The sequence below is a fragment of the Loxodonta africana genome, chromosome 9 (genome assembly GCF_030014295.1).
Source record: "Loxodonta africana isolate mLoxAfr1 chromosome 9, mLoxAfr1.hap2, whole genome shotgun sequence".
In the NCBI taxonomy this organism is placed as follows: Eukaryota; Metazoa; Chordata; class Mammalia; order Proboscidea; family Elephantidae; genus Loxodonta; species Loxodonta africana.
This window is the reverse complement of record NC_087350.1, coordinates 102,687,597-102,708,375: the sequence shown is the minus strand read 5'-3', so window position 1 is coordinate 102,708,375 and position 20,779 is coordinate 102,687,597. Positions and strand designations below refer to the sequence as shown.

At 38.7% G+C, this 20,779-nt stretch overlaps 1 protein-coding gene across 5 annotated transcripts in view; it reads right to left on the bottom strand.

Moving 5' to 3' along the window:
- The window catches only part of NFIB (nuclear factor I B), a 258,003-nt gene that overhangs the window by 71,049 nt on the left and 166,175 nt on the right, over positions 1-20,779 (bottom strand). For all 5 annotated transcript variants that reach the window (XM_010587941.3, XM_010587942.3, XM_010587944.2 and 2 more), the window contains exons 4-6: positions 19,616-19,684; positions 7,009-7,129; positions 2,859-2,977 (exon numbers count right to left, since the gene is read on the bottom strand). In XM_010587941.3, coding sequence (XP_010586243.1) covers positions 2,859-2,977; positions 7,009-7,129; positions 19,616-19,684 — 309 coding nt within the window. The remainder of the gene's footprint in view (positions 1-2,858; positions 2,978-7,008; positions 7,130-19,615; positions 19,685-20,779) is intronic.

Sequence of the window (20,779 nt, the reverse complement as noted above, 5' to 3'; positions counted from 1 at the left end):
AACAGATTTTAAAGCAGAGTTAACACTAACAGAATAAAGTGCATCCAGGTAGTAATCAATAGAAAATTTTTAGCATTTCTGCCAATTATAAATGCAAGCATATTTCAATCAACCAATAAGTAGTTAATGAGTACCTATTAGTACGGGGCTTTGTGGGAGGAACAAGAAAGGTACAAGCCATTATAAACATCGAAGTGGTCCTCAGTATGTACACATGAAAGCTCCGTGCATGACAGGCAAGTGTGTCCAAGGAACATTTGAAGATGGACAAGAACAACCACAGGGCATTTTGTTCTGCAAATTTTCAAAAAGCAATTTTCGAAGAACAAAAGAACTGCATTGGGCTTAGCAAATTTATAAAGATAGTACTGTACTGCCCTCATTTTTCCATTGTCATGGAAGTCTTCTTTCCACAATGGCTTATTGTGCACATTACAGTCTTCAGGGTCTTCAGAATTAAAGTGACAGAGTTTTTGTTTTTTTTTTTTTAAAGCACACTTGAGAATGGATCGTTCTCTCACACTCTTAACATAATATGCCTTTACAGACTTCTCCAATAATCCTAGTCATCTTGACAAAAGAAAATCACCAAGACAATACGATGATTTTACAAAGGGAAAGAATGACAGTTTCCCTTCTACTTTTCAAAAATGTTTTATAATATGATTTGAGATTGGCTTTATTAAACAGGCTGAAAGAGGAATCAATTCTTACAACGTGACACTCTATAATAAAGAATACCTACACTTCTGAACAACACATCCATTCCCACACATTCACAGTGTTATTATTATTACCATTAGAATCGTTTCTACAATAATTTTCTGACAGGGAAAATATGGCTTCGTTTAGAATAAACTGACAATGTCAGTAAAACAAGCAATAAAATAGGAAGGTTTGAGGGTTCTGTTTTTATTCTGACTCCTGCAACCCTACTGAAAGTCCCTATTATTTCTTGACTTTGCTATTGAGACTGGTGTTCTATTAATGGTTCAACTATCCAACAAGTATTTATTGTGCTTCAACTATGTGCCAAGCACTGTGCTAGGTGCTGGTTACAGGAATAACCAAAACAAATAAGGTTCCAGCCCTCACAATACAGTCTGGTTTAAACAATTAATCACATAGATAAATATGTAACTACAGTTTATGAGTACAATGAAGGAACAATGCTGGGTGCCAAGAGAGAAAAACAGGAAGAACTAATTTAGATTGAAATGCCTCAATTAAGGCTAAGACCTGAAGGATGACAAAGAATTTGCCAGATGAAGATTCAGAGGAAGAGCATTCTAGAGGGCGTGGTCATGTGAAGGTTCTGGGTTTGCATTCCCAAATCTAAACAAAGCAGTGAGCTTGACGCATGAAGGAGAGACAGAATAACACCCCCTGGGGCTGGAGAGACGGAAAGAGGCCAGGGCAACTCACAGGCCAGTTGGTCATATGAGCGAATTCTGATTTTCTCTGGAGAGCAGTAGGAAGTCATGGAAGGGCCTGAAATAGGGTACTGACATGAAGTTATTTATATTTTATAGAGATGATTCTGTCTGCTGTTTGAAGAATGGATTGGGGGTGTCTCAGAAGAGCCAAATCGGCCCAGCTGATCTTCAAGTTCTTCAATGAAATGGCCCCTGCCATCTCCCAAGACTTCCCTCCACAGGCACAGTACTTAGCCACAGGGCACACATGGCCCTTCCCCAACACAGTCTTTACTATCCCACCTTGGTGCGGCATCCTCACCTCCTTCATTACTAGTTAAAATCCCAGCATGCTACAGGAGACCAATTTGACTCAAAGTCCCATCTTTTCAGGACGATTATTCACTATTATTTAACCCCTGTAGCACTTGGTAGAAAAATTCTAAGCAGCCACAAAGGAATCCTGACTAGGGAACTGACTTTGGCCTTGATTGCTAAGCTTCAGAATTATTCGGCTCCTAAGATTATTCAACATGCAGCCCACCACTCCCACATACACACACCCAAGTCTTGGTCTGGAAAATCCATGATAAAGAGTTCCTTTCTTTTTCACTTTTAATAAAATTCAGAATTTTATTTAAAAGACAATTTCAAACACTAAAAAAATGCTAACAATACAAAATTGCATTTGTGCACACATGTGAAAGCATACACACAAATTGCAATTAGCTAATTTTTTATTTCCATGTTTAATGGTTTCCTAATAATTGTGGGAAAAAAGGCATGGATTTTTCTGATGAAATATATTTAATCTAATAAACTATAAAACAGAAGAGCTAAATCTGAACTCAGAGGGCCTAATAATACCTATTTCTTAAAGTTATCCTTTTTTTTCCTAAAACTGCCCTAGAATTGGGTCATAGTTTTATCTAGAAAGTGTAACTAGATTTACTCAGACCCCAAATTTCTTACATTACACTTTTATTTATTGTTTATACTCTGCCCACTTCCAAAAGAAATTTGAGATGGCTTCCTTTAAATGGGAACTTTCAGTTCCTGGCACCTGTAAACTGCTGAAAGTTTGGCTCCTCCTTGAAATAGCCCCATACAAAGGAGCAAACTGATCTAACTGAATCAAAACCTGTGGTCCTACTACGATCCAACCACCTAATCTAGACAGACTATAATCAGTCACATATGTAATTGTGAATTCTAAAAAATAATTTTGTCTTTAAAGAAAAAAAATTCCAGTAAAACAGGTAGAACAAATTTTTTTTTTGTAACTTTGACGAAATTTGATAGGTATACTATTTTAAAAAATAATAATTCCACTGAAATCATTTAATAAAGAAAACCTAATCCATAATGATTCAATTATAAAATGTTGATTAAAGGAGACTGATGCGATGAGCCAGTCCCTAGAGGCATCTGCATATCACTCACCTTGATCTCTTTCATGCCATGTTCGACTTCCAGCAGCTGGTGAATTCGGAGAGGGGTAAAAGTCTCCTGTAGGACTTGGTTCCATATTTTCATCTATGGATATTGTCTTGGGTCTTTTGCTGTTAAAATGACAACAGTTAAGAAAAAAAAATTTTTTTAATGGAATTTCCAGGAAGACATGTAGCATCTGAAAATATGTATGATTTGAGAAGACTCTTACTGTGCATATTCCCATAAGCACAAGTAAGCATATCTCACATCATTTTGAAATAGCGGTAGGAATTGAAGACATCAACAGAAGTAAGAAACGTTACCAGGTGTATACACCATGCATTATACCGATATCTGCCTAACAAATACGGGGTTTGTAGTATTTACTTTTCTGAACGCATTTCCAAAGAAACTTCAGTAAATAAAAAGTGAATTCTTAACATGGTTTGTGTATTAACATTAAAAATGTGTTCTTAAGGTTGTATCTGGCCCTTATTATGATCATTATACTATTATAATGTCCATCTATATACACTTGCTCTTGACAATGCAATGTTTTCATATTCACCCAAAGATGAGTAACAAAGTAGAACATGAGGTTTGAAGTCTGACAGGCCTAGTGTCAAGTCTTGGCTAGGCCACTTCACCACCACCCCCCCTCCCCACAGCTATCAAGCTGATTCTGACTCGCAGTTCTACTCTGTCCTATAGACCACTTATTACTTCTTAATTCATAAGCTCCTTAACCTTTCCTAACTCAGTTTAATCATCTGTAAAATGGAAACAATAAAACCTAGTTCAAAGAAGGGTGGTTGATAGAATTAAATGAGGTAGTAAATGTAAAGCTCTTCATTAAGTGGCTGGCATTTAGAAGATACTTATTAAATAGTAATTATTATTAATAACCCTATAGTTAAGAAAACTATTTTACAGTACTTCTGCAATTATAAGCTCTTTCATACATTCTTTATCTTCTCCTAGAAAGTTAAGTTATAGATTCTTTATTCTTAAGATCAGCCCTGAAAATCAGGCCATTGCCAAATTCAAAGTGACCAGTATACTTTGAAAGTGATACATTCCAATAAGGTAAACATGGTTTATCTCAATAAGAAAAGTGAATATTTAGAACAAGTACATGGTACATGACAATTTGCCTGATATACTGCTTTCTTATACCTCTACCAATACCCTTTTAAACACTGAATTATTGCCACAAAAATGCACATATTTTCACTTCAATTATTAAAAATTTCTTATTCATACCAATGCGGGTAAAAACTAAAAAATATGTTTTCTGAATTAACTTTACGCACTGATAACAAGCATATGACTTCAGAGTGGCAACTGACCTCTGAGACCATATGTACCGATCAATCCCTTCGTTTTTACAAGTGAGGAGAGCAATCTGGAGAAATGAATTGACTGGCCCAGGGCAAGTGAACTGCAGCAGCCAGACTCAGAGCTCAAAATGCAGACTCTGGCTTCCAAGTTTTTCCACTGCACATTTCCAAGCCCCTAAAGCACATGCATGTTGGGTATATTAATGTGATTAATGTTCGGCTCACAATTCCCTGAGTATTAATATGATGTAGAAAATGGAAATTTCTATCTATGGTAAACCATGGTAGGAGTAAACAATATTCCTTTAGTTTCTTTGTACAGTATCAAAGTTAGAACTCACATATATATTTCAACCATCCTTTAATCTAATTCTCCCATCTGTGAGTCAGCAGCACATATATATAACCCGTTGCCATTGAGTCAATTCTGACTCAGAGCGACCCTACCGTACAGACAACTTGAAATGGGAGAGAAATAATTTTCATAAGGCAGTAATAGAGAAGTTTTTAAATCTTGTTTATTCTGAATGACATAGTGTTTGATACTGAGTGACCATGAGGTAAGATCTGTGTTAACAACATACTCATCTATCAGACAAAATAAAAATTACCGACAGAATAGCTGGGACTGGGGCCTGCGGACCACAGTTTTGGGGGACATCTAGTTCATTTGGCATAATATAGTTTATAAAGAAAATGTCCTACATCCCACTGTGGTGCATAGCATCTGGGGCCTTAAAAGCTTGTGAGCGGCCATCCAAGATACATCTATTGGTCCCATCTCACTCAGAGCAAAGGAGGATGATGAAAACCAAAGACACAGAATACCAGCCCAAATGACTAAAGGACCAAAAGAACCAGAGACTTCACCAGCCTGAGACCTGAAGAACTAGCTGGTACCCAGCTACCACCAATGACCACCCTGACAGTGAACACCAGAGAGAGTCCCAGACAGAGCAGGAGAAAAAATAGAACAGAATTCAAATTCATGTAAGAAGACCAGACTTAAAGGTCTGACAGAGGCTCCAGGAACCCCCAAAACTATGGCTCCCAGATGCTGTTAACCCAGAACTGAAACCATTCATAAAGCCCACTCTTCAGACAAAGATTAGACAGGATTATAAAACAAAAAATAATACACTTAAAGAACGTGCTTCTTAATTCAATCAGATATACGAGACCAAATGGGCAACTCCTGTACAAAAGCAGGATGAAAAGGCAGGAAGGGACAGGAATGGGACAAATGGACACAGGGAACCCGTGGAAAGGGGGGAATGTGCTGTCATATTGTGGGGACTACACCAATGTCGCAAAACAATATGTGTATAAATTTTCAAATGAGAAATTAACTTAAGCTGTAAACTTTCACCTAAAGCACAATAAAAACTAAAAAAAAAAAAAGAAACAAAATTACTATTTACTTCTTAAATTTAGAAAAACTAAATTATTTTTAAGACCACAACATATCAGACACAATTTTAGTGATAATGAACCCAAGTATTTTGCTACTCAATCTAACTATATCAAAATATAGTTTGACCGTAAATGATACAAAGTTGACCTTAGTTTATAAGCTAAGTTTACGTTACATAGTCTCAGAATTAACTCAAATGCAATTAACTGGCATTATGGAAAATAGTTTAGGAAAATATTAATCCATATAGTCTTATATTTTTGAAAAGTTGAAGATATAAAATGTATATTTTGCTCTAGAACTCATGTATGCTCTTACATTTTATGATGGGCATAGTTAATGCTCTAAAATATGAAGCAGGTCTTTGTATATTGATAATGCAACTCAAAAATAAAAAAACAGAAAGCTATAATATTTATTCATCTTGTCGTCTCATTATTTGAGACTTCCTCTATCATTCTATATTAGTGAAACATGTCATCATGCAATCCAGTGCACAGCTTCCAAGCTATTTATCCCTCCTTTAAATAGGAAACCTCACATCTTTGTACTTTTTCGACTCCCAGGGAACTGAGTTATAATTAGAAGGTCAACAGAGAAAATAAGAATGTCAACAGAGAACTAAAAAGCAAAGAAACCTTCCCCACCCATATTCGACCTATGTTGGTAAAACCAAAATCAGAGCAGGTAATATTTTCATTGGTTACTGAGATTTATTAAATTAGTCAAATAATATTTACAAATTGAGCTTGGTGAACTGCAGCCAAGTTGTAGTCTTGGGTCTTTTATTTTTAAGATGAAGTAAATGACAGGTTTTATTTTTCATGTTTCAGGATTCCAAGCTTGGACATGGTATTAGGTGAAAGCTAAAGGGTGGATGGATGACCACTGCAATGGCGATGTGAATTTTTAAAGTAGCCAAAAATATTAATTATCCATAAAACCAGTATATTTCATAGAACAAGTGGAAAATCATATTAATAAATTTTCATAGTTTTCTCACTCAAAAAGAAAAGCAATAAAAAGAGTTTTGAACAACAATCACATTTAACTGGCATCAAAATAAATCTAACCAAGAAAGATTAACCATTGCCCAGTGCTGTCGAGTCAACTCCGACTAATAGTGACCCGACAGGACAGAGTAGAACTGCCCCACAGGGTTTCCAAGGAGCGCCTGGTGGATTTGAACTGCTGGCCTTTCGGTTCGCAGCCATAGCTCTTAACCACTACGCCACCAGGGTTTCCAGAAAGATTAAAGTCTCTGTAAAATCGGCAGTCTTGAACCACGTGCTTTGTTTCCCAGATCTACCTACCCTCCCATCTATGTACCTGCATAGCTCTCCACCTGCCATTCTATCCTTCTATAGCAGTACAGGAGAACACAAGCCGCTCCTCTTTCAATTACCTGCTTGGCGGAGAAGACAGCGACCTCTGAAGATTGACTCCCGAGTTCATGTCATGATAGTATGGTTGGCTCGGGATTTCTCCAATTGGGAAGTTGACTCCAGTTCCCTGGGTTATAGGCGCTGAGGAAAAAAACAAAAACAAACATTGGGAGTGACAGTAGCTTTTATCATCCCTATTAATGCAATAATCCAGTATTTTCCATGCCTCTGGGCAAAAAAAAAAAAAAAATTTTTTTTTTTTCCTGGGCAAGGATGGGGGAACTCTCTTTACCTTAAGACTCTAATATCAGCCATACACTTGGGTAGGATTTGAAAACTTCGTCACGATAATGATATCAAAGTTTAGAAACTTGAGCCACTCAGAAAATCATTCCTGATTACCACTTTCCCTACTCCCAGCCACCACTCTTCTTCACGCACTCCTTCGTACTAGTTGTCATCACACCTGTCACCCCACTAGTCTACAGACACCCCTGAAGAAACAGATGTGTTCCCTATTACTCAGCCCCAAGCGACTGCTTTGCATTGTGTAAGCTCTCAAAAACCAAATGATTGCTTAATAAACAAATACAGAACAGATTACAAATAAATGTCATTATTATTCTACAATATTAACATTAATATTGTACTACATTAGAAATGATAGAATTATTTGATATAAATAATTCTTGTATTAGGAATTTTAAATGAATATAAAGTAAATTTTATAGGTTTGTAAGTTTTTTTTTTTTACATATAAATGAATTTTACAAACATGAAATTCTAAAAATAAAATGTTCAGGTTTCATATATGGGTGGCTTTACTCAATAGTTACGTTTGTTTCTTTAAAAGTTTTTATGCCACAACTTTAGAAAACATTTAAAATGTATTCATGAAGTTGTATGGAAATTATTTTGTAAATTAACCAATGCTTTTGAACTTGCCAATATATTACGAATTAGGAGTTTTGTCTGAAAGTATTGGTTTTGTACAATGGATTACATCTGCTCAATTTTTTTTACAATTTATTGCTAGACATCTTGAACAAATCTGTGAGGCAGCATATTGTGCCATAATGAGCAGAATCTCGGGAGAGATAGCCTTTTAGTTTAAACTCCCTGTGACACTTACGAGCCATGTGCCTCAGTTTCCTAAACTGCCAAGTGGAAATAATAATAAGAACCTATTACATAGGATCGTTTGAGAATGAAATGAGGTAAGGAGTGATACAAGGCCAGCAACATGCCTGTTGCACAATAGGTACCCAACAAATGTGAGCTCCTTCTTTCTTTCCTTTCTCCCCCTAATTTCTTCCTGGAAAACTGGATCAGTTAGAAAAGAAAGAACAGTTCGAAAACATGCTAAAAGCAGGTGCAGAGGTATAAATGAATCTGTTCACTGAAAGTTCATCCATTCAGCAAGTTATTGGCTGTGGCTGTTACTTGCAGGTGCTGCAAGGGATATAAAAGAGTCTGAGGGTCCTTGCCCTTAATAACAATATTGGGCAACAAGTTGGGTAAACAAAATTGTTGTTGTTAGGTGCCATTGAGTCGGTTTCCACTCATAGTGATGCTACGTACAACAAAACGAAACACTCCCCAGTCCTGCGCCATCCTCACAATAGTCATGCAAAACATATAAATACCAGCATACTGCAGATTATAATGAAACTACCCAAATGAATGATACAATCAACAAATATTGTGGGATTTCTAGGGAAGAAGAAATCACTCCTGACTTTCATGGTTCAAGAAGTCTATGGAAAAGCCTCAGTTTGCACTGGACTTTGGAGATTAAGTAAGGCTTTTGAAGGGAGGTCATTCCATACAGAGGTTACTCAGGACCAAAGTCATGGGCACAGAAAGAAAACGTGTAAGGTGAACCCAGGCAGCTTGGTATCAAAGGGCAGTGCTTAAGAATAGTTCACATTTCTTCAACTGTTTTTATCAGACCTTCAAATGCTTTAATGAGAGAGAGTATGTCCTGGGGGCTATGGCAACTTCCAGAGTCCCTGAGAGTCACACATGGCTATGGCAACATCCAGAGTCCCTGAGAGTCACACATGGTCTACTTAATCTTCTCCTCTCTCCTAACTTTCTCAAATTGCATATGAAATTCCAAAGGGGTTGCAGATTTTCAAGGAATTTTTCCTACCCAGAACTTTTAATAAATATTCTAAACATGCTCACTATCTGCTGAATAAAATTTAAAATCAAGACCACAATGAACTTAAAACATTTTTTAAGGAAGTATGAATAGAAGACACATGCTATATTTCTGAGAAGTAATCAGAGAATATACATTGAACAGCTCTCTTTCCTTATTAAAAATTAAATAAACCAATACATGAAATATTAGCTTCAGCTCCAAACTTCTGAAGCATCTGCCTTCTGTTAGATTATTTTATATAATTCACTTTAACCTCCTTTTAGGAAGAAAATATTTGCATGCAATGTGTAACTGTGCCTGATGGCTTGAGTTCTTCGGACAGCTAAAATCCAGCTATGTTTGTTGTGGTTTGAGGTACACTGGGGGTTAAAAAAATGCAAAGTAAAAATTGCTGGGATGGGGGCTGTGGGGACCATGGTCTTGGGAAACATCTAGCTCAACTGGCATAACATAGTTTATAAAGAAAATGTTCTACGTTCTACTTTGATGAGTAGCGTCTGGAGTCTTAAAATCCTGTGAGCGGCCATCTAAGATACGCCACTGGTCTCACCCCTTAGGGACCAAGGGAACATGAAGAAAACTAAAGACACAAGGGAAAGATTAGTCCAAAAGGCTGATGGACCACAACTACCGCGGCCTCCACCAGACTGAGTCCAGTACAACTAGATGGTACACAGCTACCAACACTGACTACTCTGACAGGGATCACAGTACAGACCTGGAAAGAAATGTAGGACAAAATTCTAACCTGCAAAAAAAAAAAAAAAAGACCAGACTTGCTGGCCTGACAGAAACTGGAGAAACCGTGAGAGTACGGCCCCTGGATACCCTTTCAGCTCAGTAATGAAGTCACTCCTGAGGTTCACCCTTCAGCCAAAGATTGTACAGGACCATAAAACAAAATGAGACTAAAGGGATACACCAGCCCAGGGGCAAGGACAAGAAGGCAGGAGGGAACAGGAAAGCTTGTAATAGGGAACCCAAGGTCAAGAAGGGAGAGTGCTGACATGTTGTGGGGTTGTTAATCAATGTCACAAAACAATATGTATACTGTTTAATGAGAAGCTAGTTTCTTCTGTAAACTTTCATCTAAAGTATAAAAAAATTAAAGGTAAGAAATCCCGAAGTAACTGCATGCCTCAGAGTTATTATTAGAGCCAGGTTGTCTGTAACATTGGAAAGCAGGTATATACTAGAAGGAAGCATTTGAGGGGCTACTGAAAGAAAGAAACCTAGTAGCTTCCTACAACAGTTAAGGCTACAAATCAAAAAAGTGACTCACTACCATGAAACTTAAAGCTTGTATCTTATATATCCATAGTTTATTAAGGTCATGCAACATTTAGGCAAAGATTTGCAGGCTTATTTAATGCATATGCTTGGATATATGTTAACACAGGCTGTTTCACCATAAAGACCCTAGATGTAATTTACAGTAAACTGATAATAAAAATTTTCAGCGATTTCAATTTTTCTTAAATTTTGTTCCAGAAAGATCATTCCAGAGTACCAAGACAGCAATAAAACAACTTGTCTACTGATTTATACACGAGCACTGTAAAAATACAGTGTGCCTTCTGAGTTCTATAATCGGAGACTACAGAAAGATAAGCAGATTGATATTAAATATTGCCAAAATACTAAAACAGCGGACACACAATTTATTTAGTGACAAGGTGAGCGTGCGTGAGAACAGCAGGTCCCAGGACGATATTTCTGTTTAAAAGCCTCTAGAAGAGCTTACATCAGATGCAAGCGTTAGCACCTCTCCCTGAGAGCCGCAAGGAGCTAAAAGCTGCAAATCATCTTTAAGAGGCTGCCAATATCCTCTTAGAAATGAAGCACCAAAGAACCACAGATTCTGGGGGTTAGAGGCCAACCCTTAATCTCTCTTATTGTTCTCTTCACTCCAAAAGCTGATCCTAAATCAACTTTTAAGATGGAGATAATATCGTTCAACAGAGAGATTACCATCCTAAAACTGAGTAGCTTCATTAGCTAAATTCAACATACACATTAGTGGGTCAAATGATAGTAAAACCCTAGAGGACAGAAAGCATTAATATACCGTCAACCCTCAAGAAATCAGAATACGTGACATACGGCCTAAGTGTTGTGCTGCAAGTTTACATTTACTTAACAAACGCTTTTTTCACAGACAATGAAATTCGACTGTATAAACAAGATCATAATGTGGATATAGTAAGACATGTAGGAGAATAACTTCTCAAGCACTTCAGAAACATCTATTTATACAGGGAGTAGAAAATAAAAGTTTGCAGAATAAATTAATGAATGAATACAGATAATTAATGCACTAATCACAAATCAGTAATGTTTGTTCTAACAAATAGCTTAAAAACCTCTCAGAAATGACAGGATGAATTAAGAAAGATGAACGATGCAAACAAACTAAGTGCCCATCAAGGGATGAATGGATAAATAAATTGTGGTATATACATACAATGGAATACTAGGCAACCATAAAAAATAACGATGAGGCCGCGAAACATAATATGGATGAATCTGGAGGACATTACGCTCAGTGAAATAAGCCAAGCATAAAAGGCCACATATTGCATGACGCAACTTCTATAAAAAGTCAAGAACAGGTATATACAAAGAAAGTAATGTTCTTTGATGGTTACCAGGGATGGGAAGCAGAGGGAAGGGGAATCACTTACTAGGCAGTTAAAAAAAAAAAAAAAAACTCATTGCCATCAAGTCAATTCTGACTCATAGCAACCCTATAGAACAGAGTAGAACCACCCCCTAGGGTTTCCAAGGAGCGGTTGGTGGATTCGAACTGCTGACCTTTTGGTTAGCAGCCAAACTCTTAACCACTGTGCCACCAGGGCTCCTAGTAGGTTGTAGACACATGTTAATTCTGGTGATGGAAGAGGCAATACACAATATGGGAGAAGTCAGCACAACTTGACCAAGGTAAATGAAGACACTGAGAGGTATGCACGAATAAAGGATAACTACACTAAATGCAATAACATATACAATTTTGCAACAACAGTAATAACAAGTGGTTATATAAGGAGATATGTATGCTAAAGGGGTGTGGGAAGGTATATGGGAGTACATGTATATACATATATAGGTATATTTGTGGGCATATGTATATACTTGTTTGTATGTGCTACATATATATTCACATAGGAGGCACGGTTATGGATACTTCTTAGGTATCCAAATATTTCATAGGATTGATTTACTGGGTTTGAAGGCTCAGGACCACCGTCTCTTGGGGCAACTACATCAATTAGTATGACTTAGTTCGTAAAGATAATGTTCTACATCCTAGTTTGGTGACAAGTATCTGGGGTCTAGGAACCTTTCAAGTGACCATCTTAGATACAACTATTGGTATCTTCCTGCCTGGAGCAAAGGAGATTGAAGGAAGCCACAGATTCAAGAAAGAAACTAATCCACAGGACTAATGGCCCACGCAAATACAGCCTCTTCTAGCCCCAGACCAGAACTAGGTGGTTCCCAGCTACCATTAGAGACCATTCTAACCAGGGACCCAATAGAATGTCCTAGTTAAGACAGGAGAAAAATGTGGAACAAAACTCAAATTCCTACAAAAAAGACCACACTTACTGGGCTGATAGAGACTAGAGGAACCCCTGAGACTACTGCCCTAAGATACCCTTTTAACCTGGAACTAAAGCCACTCTCAGAGGTCACCTTTCAGCCCAAGAATAGATTGGCCTATAAAATAAAGAATAACACCTGTGAGGGATGTGCTCCTTTAAATAATCAACTATACAAGGCCAAACGGTCAACATTTACCCAAAAGCAAAAAGGAAAGGCACGGAAACTGGATGGATGGAAACGGGGCAGGCAGGGTGAAAATGGTGACAGTGCTGACACACTGCAGAGACTGTAACCAGTGTCATGGAACAATTTGTGTATAAATTGTTGAATGGGAATCTAATTTGCTGTGTAAACTTTCACCTAAAACACAATATTCAAAAAACTTAATGTAAATACTTTCTAAAACTTGTATTGAATTTCATTTAAACCTATAGTTTTAAAGGAAGAGTTCTCCTGAAATGTTTATTGTTTATCACACCTCAAAGATTTCAAATTTCATTTGAAATTTATTCCCCATTATGGATTGAATTATATCCCATAAAAACACGTGTTGTAAATCCTAACCCCTATACTTGTGATTGAAGCCCTGGTGGCTCAGTGGTTAAGAGCTTGGCTGCTGTAATGGATTGAATTGTGTCCCCAAAAAATACGCATCAACTTGGTTAGGCCATGATTTCCAGTATTGTGTTATGTCTTCCATTTTGTCATTTGAGGAGATTTTCCTATGTGTTGTAAATTCTATCACTATGATATTTAATAAAATAATTTAGTGGCAGTTATATTGATGAGATCTACAAGATTAGACAGTGTCTTAAGCCAATTTCTTTGAAAATATAAAAGAAAGAAGTGAGCAGAAAAACAGGGGGAACTCATACTACCAAGAAAGAAGCACCTGTAGCACAGTGCATACACTGGACTTGGGGTTCCTAAAAGCAGAAGCTCCTGGTCCAGGGGAAGATTGATGACAAGGACCTTCCTCCATGGCCGACAGAGAAACAAAGCCTTCCCCTGGAGCTGATGCCCTGAATTTGGACTTCTAGCCTACTGGACTGTGAGTGAATAAACTTCTTTTTGTTAAAGCCATCCACTTGTGGTATTTCTGTTATAGCAGCACTAGATGACTAAGACAGAATTTGGTACCGAGAGTGAGGTGCTGCTCTAACAGATACCTAAAATGTGGAAGCAGTTTTGAAACTGTGAATGGATAGAAGACTCAGAAGGAAGTGAGGAGAACTGTTAACACTGGAAAAGGCACAGGTGGTGAGAAACGGCAGCAGCAAACTGGCAGCAGCAAACCAGGAGATCAGTGCCAGATAGCACGGGAGTCGATCCACAGAGCAGAGAGTTGAGTGCCTGAGCGCAGGAGGTTACCTGGCAGAGTAGGGTACCTCCAGGCACTTATCAGTGGAGCTACAGAGCTTTGCAATACTTGCCCCAGTGGGGCAGATGTGGGCATGAGACCCAAGGGACCAAGAAGCCAAGGAACCAGGAATCAGAAGCTGAAGAGACAAGGAACACAGGAAGCCGAGCTGCCTCAGTCTCAGAAGGTATGGCGAGGACCTCTGGGGTTTCAAAGGGTGGAGCCATGGCCTCTGGTGTTTCTAAAGGTGGAGGTGCCACTCACATGGACTAGGAGAATGGTGCACCCAAAGCAAGGGAGCAAAGTTGCCATCCCTGTGGGCCTGGAAGGTGGAGCTGAAGCCCAGGACCAAGAAGCCTCCACTCAGAATCTGGAGAATGTGGCAATACCTAGATTCTGGAGGGCAGGGCTATTGTGTGAATGGTCTCAGAGAACAGAGAATTATTTTCAAGACTTGAGGGGTAATGTAGTGTTCTGCCGACTTGTTTGGTGCCTGTTATGCCTTGTTTCCCTCCGATTTCTCCCAATTGTAATGGAAATATCTACCTTGTGGCTCTTGTACCACTGTACTTTGGTAGCAAATAACTTGTACTCTAGATTTCACAGATTAAGAGGAATTTTTTGTACTTTTGTCTTGAAGTTGACTTAAAACTTTTGTTATGATAGGGTAACTATGTTTTACATGTGGCAAGGACATGAATTTTGGGGGGCCAAAGGGTGGAATGTCTCCAAAAAATATGTGTCAACTTGGTTAGGCCATGATTCCCAGTATTGTGTGATTTGTCATTTGATGTGATATCCCTATGTGTTATAAGTCCTATCACTATGATGTTAATAAAATGGATTGGGGCAGTTATATTAATGAGATATACAAGATTAGATGGTGTCTTAAGTCAATCTCTTTTGAGATATAAAAGAGAGAAGCAAGCAGAGAGACAGGGGGACCTCATACTATCAAGAAAGAAGCACTGGGAGCAGGGTGCATCCTTTGTACTTGGGATTCCTGCACAGAGAAGCTCCTCGTCCAGGGGAAGTTTGACAAGAAAGACCTCCCGCCAGAGAGACAAAGCCTTCCTCTGGAGCTAATGCCCTGAATTCAGACTTTTAGCCTACTGGACAGTGAGAGAATAAAATTCTTTTTGTTGAAGCCATCCACTTGTGATATTTTTATAATAGCAGCACTAGATGACTAAGTTGCTAGCCAAAAGGTCGGCAGTTCGAATCCACCAACCGCTCCTGGGAAACCCTTGGGGCAGTTCTACTTTGTCCTATAGGGTCGCTACCAATCTGAATCTACTAGACAGCAGGTGCCCTAGTGGTGCATTGGTTAAGCACTTGGCTACTGATAGGTAGTTGGTTTAAACCACCAGCCAGTCTTCTGGAGAAGATGTGGCAGTCTGCTTTCATTAAGAGTATTGTTGTTAGGTACCACTGAGTTGATTCTAACTCATAGCGACCCTATGTACAACAGAATGAAACACTGCCGCCCTGCACCATCCTCACAACTGTTATGTTTGAGCCCATTGTTGCAGCTACTGTGTCAATTCATTTCGTTGAGGGTCTGCCTCTTTTTCAATGATCCTCTACTTGACCAAGGATGGTGTCCTTCTCCATGGACTGGTCCCTTCTGATAACATATCCAAAGTACATGAGACAAAGTCTCACCATCCTTGCTTCTAAGGAGCATTCTGGCTGTACTTCTTCCAACACACACTTGTTCATTCTTCTGGCAGTCCCTGGTACATTCAATATTCTTTGCAACACCGTAATTCAAAGACATCAATTCTTCAGTCTTTCTTATTCATTGTCCACCTTTCACATGCACATGAGGCAATTGAAAATACCATGACTTGGGTCAGGCACATCTTAGTCCTCAAAATGACATCTTTGTTTTTCAACACCTTAAAGAGGTTTTTTGCAGATCTGTCCAATGCAACACTTTCCAAACTAAGACTGGGAAGAAGGACCTGGAAAAACTGACCAGTGAAAAATCTTATAAACAGCAGTGGAACATTGTCTGATATAGTGCCTGAATATGAGTCCCTCAGGTTGGAAGGCACTCAAAATACAATCGGGGAAGAGCTGCCTCCTCAAAGCAGGGTCAATCTTGATATGGATGGAATAAAGCTTTTGGGATGTTCATTTGCTGATATGGCACAACTCCAAATGAGAAGAAACAGCTGCAAACATCGGTAAAGATTATGGCCTTAGAAACTCTATAGGGTAGTTCTACTTTGTCCTATAGGGTCGCTATGAGTCGAAACTGACTCGACAGCAATGGGTTTTGTTTAATTTTACACCTGTAGTTATAATCCTGTATGGGAATACGTTGTCTTTTTTATGTTGATGTGGCAGTATTAGTGTAGAATGTATCTTAAATCCATCTCTTTTGAGGTAAAAGAGCAGATTAAGCTAGTAGAGATGGGGGAAAATAGATGCCATGCCACATGAAGATCACCAAGTACTTGAGGAACAGAAGCTGAAAAAAAGCCAAGGACCTTCCCCCAGAGTGGACAAGGAGAGAAAGAGAAGTCTTCCCCTGGAGTCAGTGCCCTGAATTCAGACTTCTAGCCTCCTAAAATGTGAGAAAATAAATTTTTGCTCATTAAAGTTAAAAAAAAAGAATGAATAAATGCAGCATGTTAAATTTACCTTGTTTCTGTGTTTTCAATTTACTTTTTTTATGAAATTCAGATTTTTTTCAGAAGTCACTGGTCTTTTGAAGGTTCTAATGTGGTTTTCCTTCTACGATACCTAGCATAATGTTATCTATCAAGAGGTAAACCAAAAAACAAAACCCACTGCCATCGAGTCGATTCCAACTCATAGCAACCCTACAGGACAGAGTAGAACTGCCCCATAGGGTTTCCAAGGAGTGGCTGGTGGATTCAAACTGCCAACCTTTTGGTTAGCAGTCAAGCTCTTACACTGTGCCACCAGAGCTCCCTATAGAAAAAAAAAAAAAAATTTTTTTTTTAAATACTAAATATTTTCTGACAGATGATTCCAGTAGTCTTGTGGTAAGAAGGATGAAAACTCATTATAGAACTCAGAGAAGAACAAATTCAAGCAAATAATTTCATAACATCTCATAGCTTTAGTAACATAACCGCTCCACTGAAGAACAGTACAGTGAAACCTGTTAGAGCTGGGACTAGACGGGACTGCCTCGCGTTTTCCAGGCGTCACAAGTTTTCTGCAGTCTTACCACATTTCTATTGCTCTCTATTAGTGAAAAATATTCAACTTTTCCTTCTCTGACAAGTTTCCGCCTTACACAGGTTCTGGCTTTTACAGGTTTTATTGTATCCTCACAACTGGACCAATAAGCAACATCATGACAAACAGAGAAAAGACTGAAGTTGTCAAGGATTTCATTTTACTTGGATCCACAATCAACACCCACGGAAGCAGCAGTCAAGAAACCAAAAGACACATTGCATTGGGCAAATTTGTGGCAAAAGACCTCTTTCAACTGTGAAAAAGCAAAGATGTCACCTCTAGGACTAAGGTGTGTCTGACCCAAGCCATGGTGTTTTCAATCACCTCATATGCATATGAAAGCTGGACAATGAATAAGGAAGACCCAAGAAGAACTGATACCTTTGAATTATGGTGTTGGTGAAGAACACTGAATATACCATGGACTGCCAAAAGAACAAACAAATCTGTTTTAGAGGAAGTACAACCAGAATGCTTCTTAGAAGCAAAGATGGTGAGACTAGATCTCACATACTTTGGACAAGTTATCAGGAGGGATCAGTCCCTGGAGAAAGACATCATGCTTGGTGAAATAGATGGTCAAAGGAGAAGAGGAAGACCTTCAATGAGATGGGCTGACACAGCGGCTGCAATAATGGGCTCAAGCATAACAATGACTATGAGGATGGCACAGGATAGGTCAGTGTTTCATTCTGTTGTACATGGGGTCACTATGAGTCAGAACTGACTCAACGGCACCTAACAACAACAACAACAACAACACTGTATGTGGAAGACACACATGCATACACACACGCACGCACCCTCAAGTACGTCTCCCTTCACAGGATGTTGGTAAGTGGTAGTGAATGAGCCAGGCATGTTCTTTTCCAAATTAAAAAAATAATAATAACTAAAAAGGCTTTTCAAATTTCCATGACCTTCACGTACAACATATTGGTCTAGAAAAGCACACAAGGCTCATTGCCTTGGTCAACAGAGTATACCATTAGAATCCTCATGCCCAGCAATTATGTACCCTGGAACTCATAGGATACAGGATATTAGGGTTTCATTTCCTACACCACTCCCAAGTAAATGGGCCCATGATGGAAGTATTTGGGCATATACTTATCTGCTCAAGAATTATGCTAGAAAAGATACATTACTTAAGGTCGTAAATGTTCATGAACGCAGCTCCCCAAGACGCATGTTATTTGCACTGGCTGCTTTAGAAATCACAGCTGTTTGAGAAACTATGGTTCAAGAGACACAAGTCACCTACTGGCTTGGAGAGTCCTTCACCAAACACAACTCTAAAGCACTGCCTATTCTTACACTCAGTAACTCACTTGCGCTTTGTTCTTTTGGATTGTCATAATTCTTGTCCTTGCCCTCTGAATTTGACCCAAATGAGAAGCATAGCTTAAACAAAGACCAAAGTGCCACTACATCATCTGAATAACATCACTTCCAACTGAGATGCTCTCTATCAAAATGTCAGGTGAAAACATACCCTTCAACGTTATATAAATAAAGCTAAATCAGAGACGACAAGAAGAAGAAATGCATCAGCTCCTTTAAAACAATCAGTGTGTTAAGATCCACATCCTAGATCTGTTTGCACATGTTAGTAATCAGTACAAGAGTTAATCAAGGAAACTGCCCCCTTGCTAAGGTAGCTGGTCAGGTGAATTGAGCCTAGAAAAATCTGATCTGGCCTGCCGAGAATGGTGTCTCAGGTGAAGCAGCCAGTTAAAAACAATTGGGCATTGTTTTAGACAACAATGCTTTCTATCTATATCCAACTACAATCTGCAAAGTTAATTTCTGCATCTCTCTATGCTCTGCATGCTAGTGTGTATATCCGGTACATCTCCAACCCCCCACCAAAAGTCAGTAAAACGAAAAAGCACTTATCTACAGGAAACTTATGTGGGTTATCATAACAACACGGAGCACATTTAATTAATCACACTTCCTTTGATATAAATGACCATCTATAGTCATAGAGAGAACAGTGAATTAAATGAACACCAATCACGCAGCAATGAGAACAGCCTCCCCCCAAATTCTGGACAACAGAAAGTTTTAATGATTGGAATGTGACTATTTTAGAAAAACAGAGCCAATGTTTTTATTTATGATTTCATAAAAAAGTCTGAGACTTTAAAACTCTAATTCTCCTAATATTTGGTCACTCTTCATATGCTATGGGTTTTTTGGTTTGAAATAGAAAATATTTCCAATCATACTGTATAATTAAATAAGAAAATAATTTACTTACTTCTGGAAACCCTCACAAGTTCTGACACGTTGAAGACTCCAGATTTTACAAAACTATCCTCAAGGTATCCTGAAAAGAAACATCAAAGGGAAAAAGATCAACATCAGCAGGAAGTAAAATAAATGATTAAACACTAGACTTTGTTAAAATGTGTTTAAACCAAAGGTTAGAACAAAAACCAAGTAGACACACAACAAGAACAAGTAAATGTGAAACTCTTAAACGCAAACTGGGTTTGTTTAAACAGAAGCAAAAACTTTAGATGCTAAATAATCTAGAAAATTTTTCCTTAACTTCCCTAAATGTAGAGGATAATCTGTGTGGTTTTATTTGCCGTGTCCTATTTTTTTATGGGCAGAGAAGGAAGGTCGGGGGTGCTCACTGAGTGCGGTGAGCTCAGTAGCACCTGGTAGACTAAAGTCCATCCATTAAAAAGGAAAAGGAAAACCACAACCACAATTAACACCTTGTTGGAAATACTTCAAAGATCTCTTGAAACCACTGTTCTTTCACAAATCCTTCCCTGATTAAAGAAAAGTAAGCTGCTGTTACCAGCACTCCCACCCTGGTTCGAGGGTCACGAATCACACAAAAGCAGGACTTGTACAGACAGCAAATATTTTGCATTGACCTACTTCCATGAAACTTGAATACACCCCTCAATATCCCAGTGCTTCCCTCACATTTGCGACTACTCTCTTGGGCTCTTCGTTTCAAGAACTGGACACTGTTTTTGGCAAATGGTAGTGAATCCAGGCCTCCGTGAATGTATATGTACGTGATATCTAGACACACAGTCAACGGTGGCTGTGGCCTACAGTTCCAGTCCCTGAGTAAGTTTGGACCTGTTCCATAGTTGGTCCAGCAATGTCCAAGACAAGCCTGGAGGACCCCCAGAAACACCAGTCAAGCCCCTCAGGTTCTCACATACCTGAAGGAAGTATATTGGGGGTGAGGAGGGGGACTACCTTAGGAAGGAGTGATCAGGTTTACTATCTACCTCTCAGGGAGAGAACTGGAACAGTGTAACAATCCTAGGAATTGAAATACATTCAGGAAGAAAACTCTAGAGTAAAGGAACAGACAATTCCATTGGGTTTTCCATAAAGCTTTAGGGCTGACAAAAGGGTTAGTCAGTACAGGGATGGTTGAGCAACACGGGAC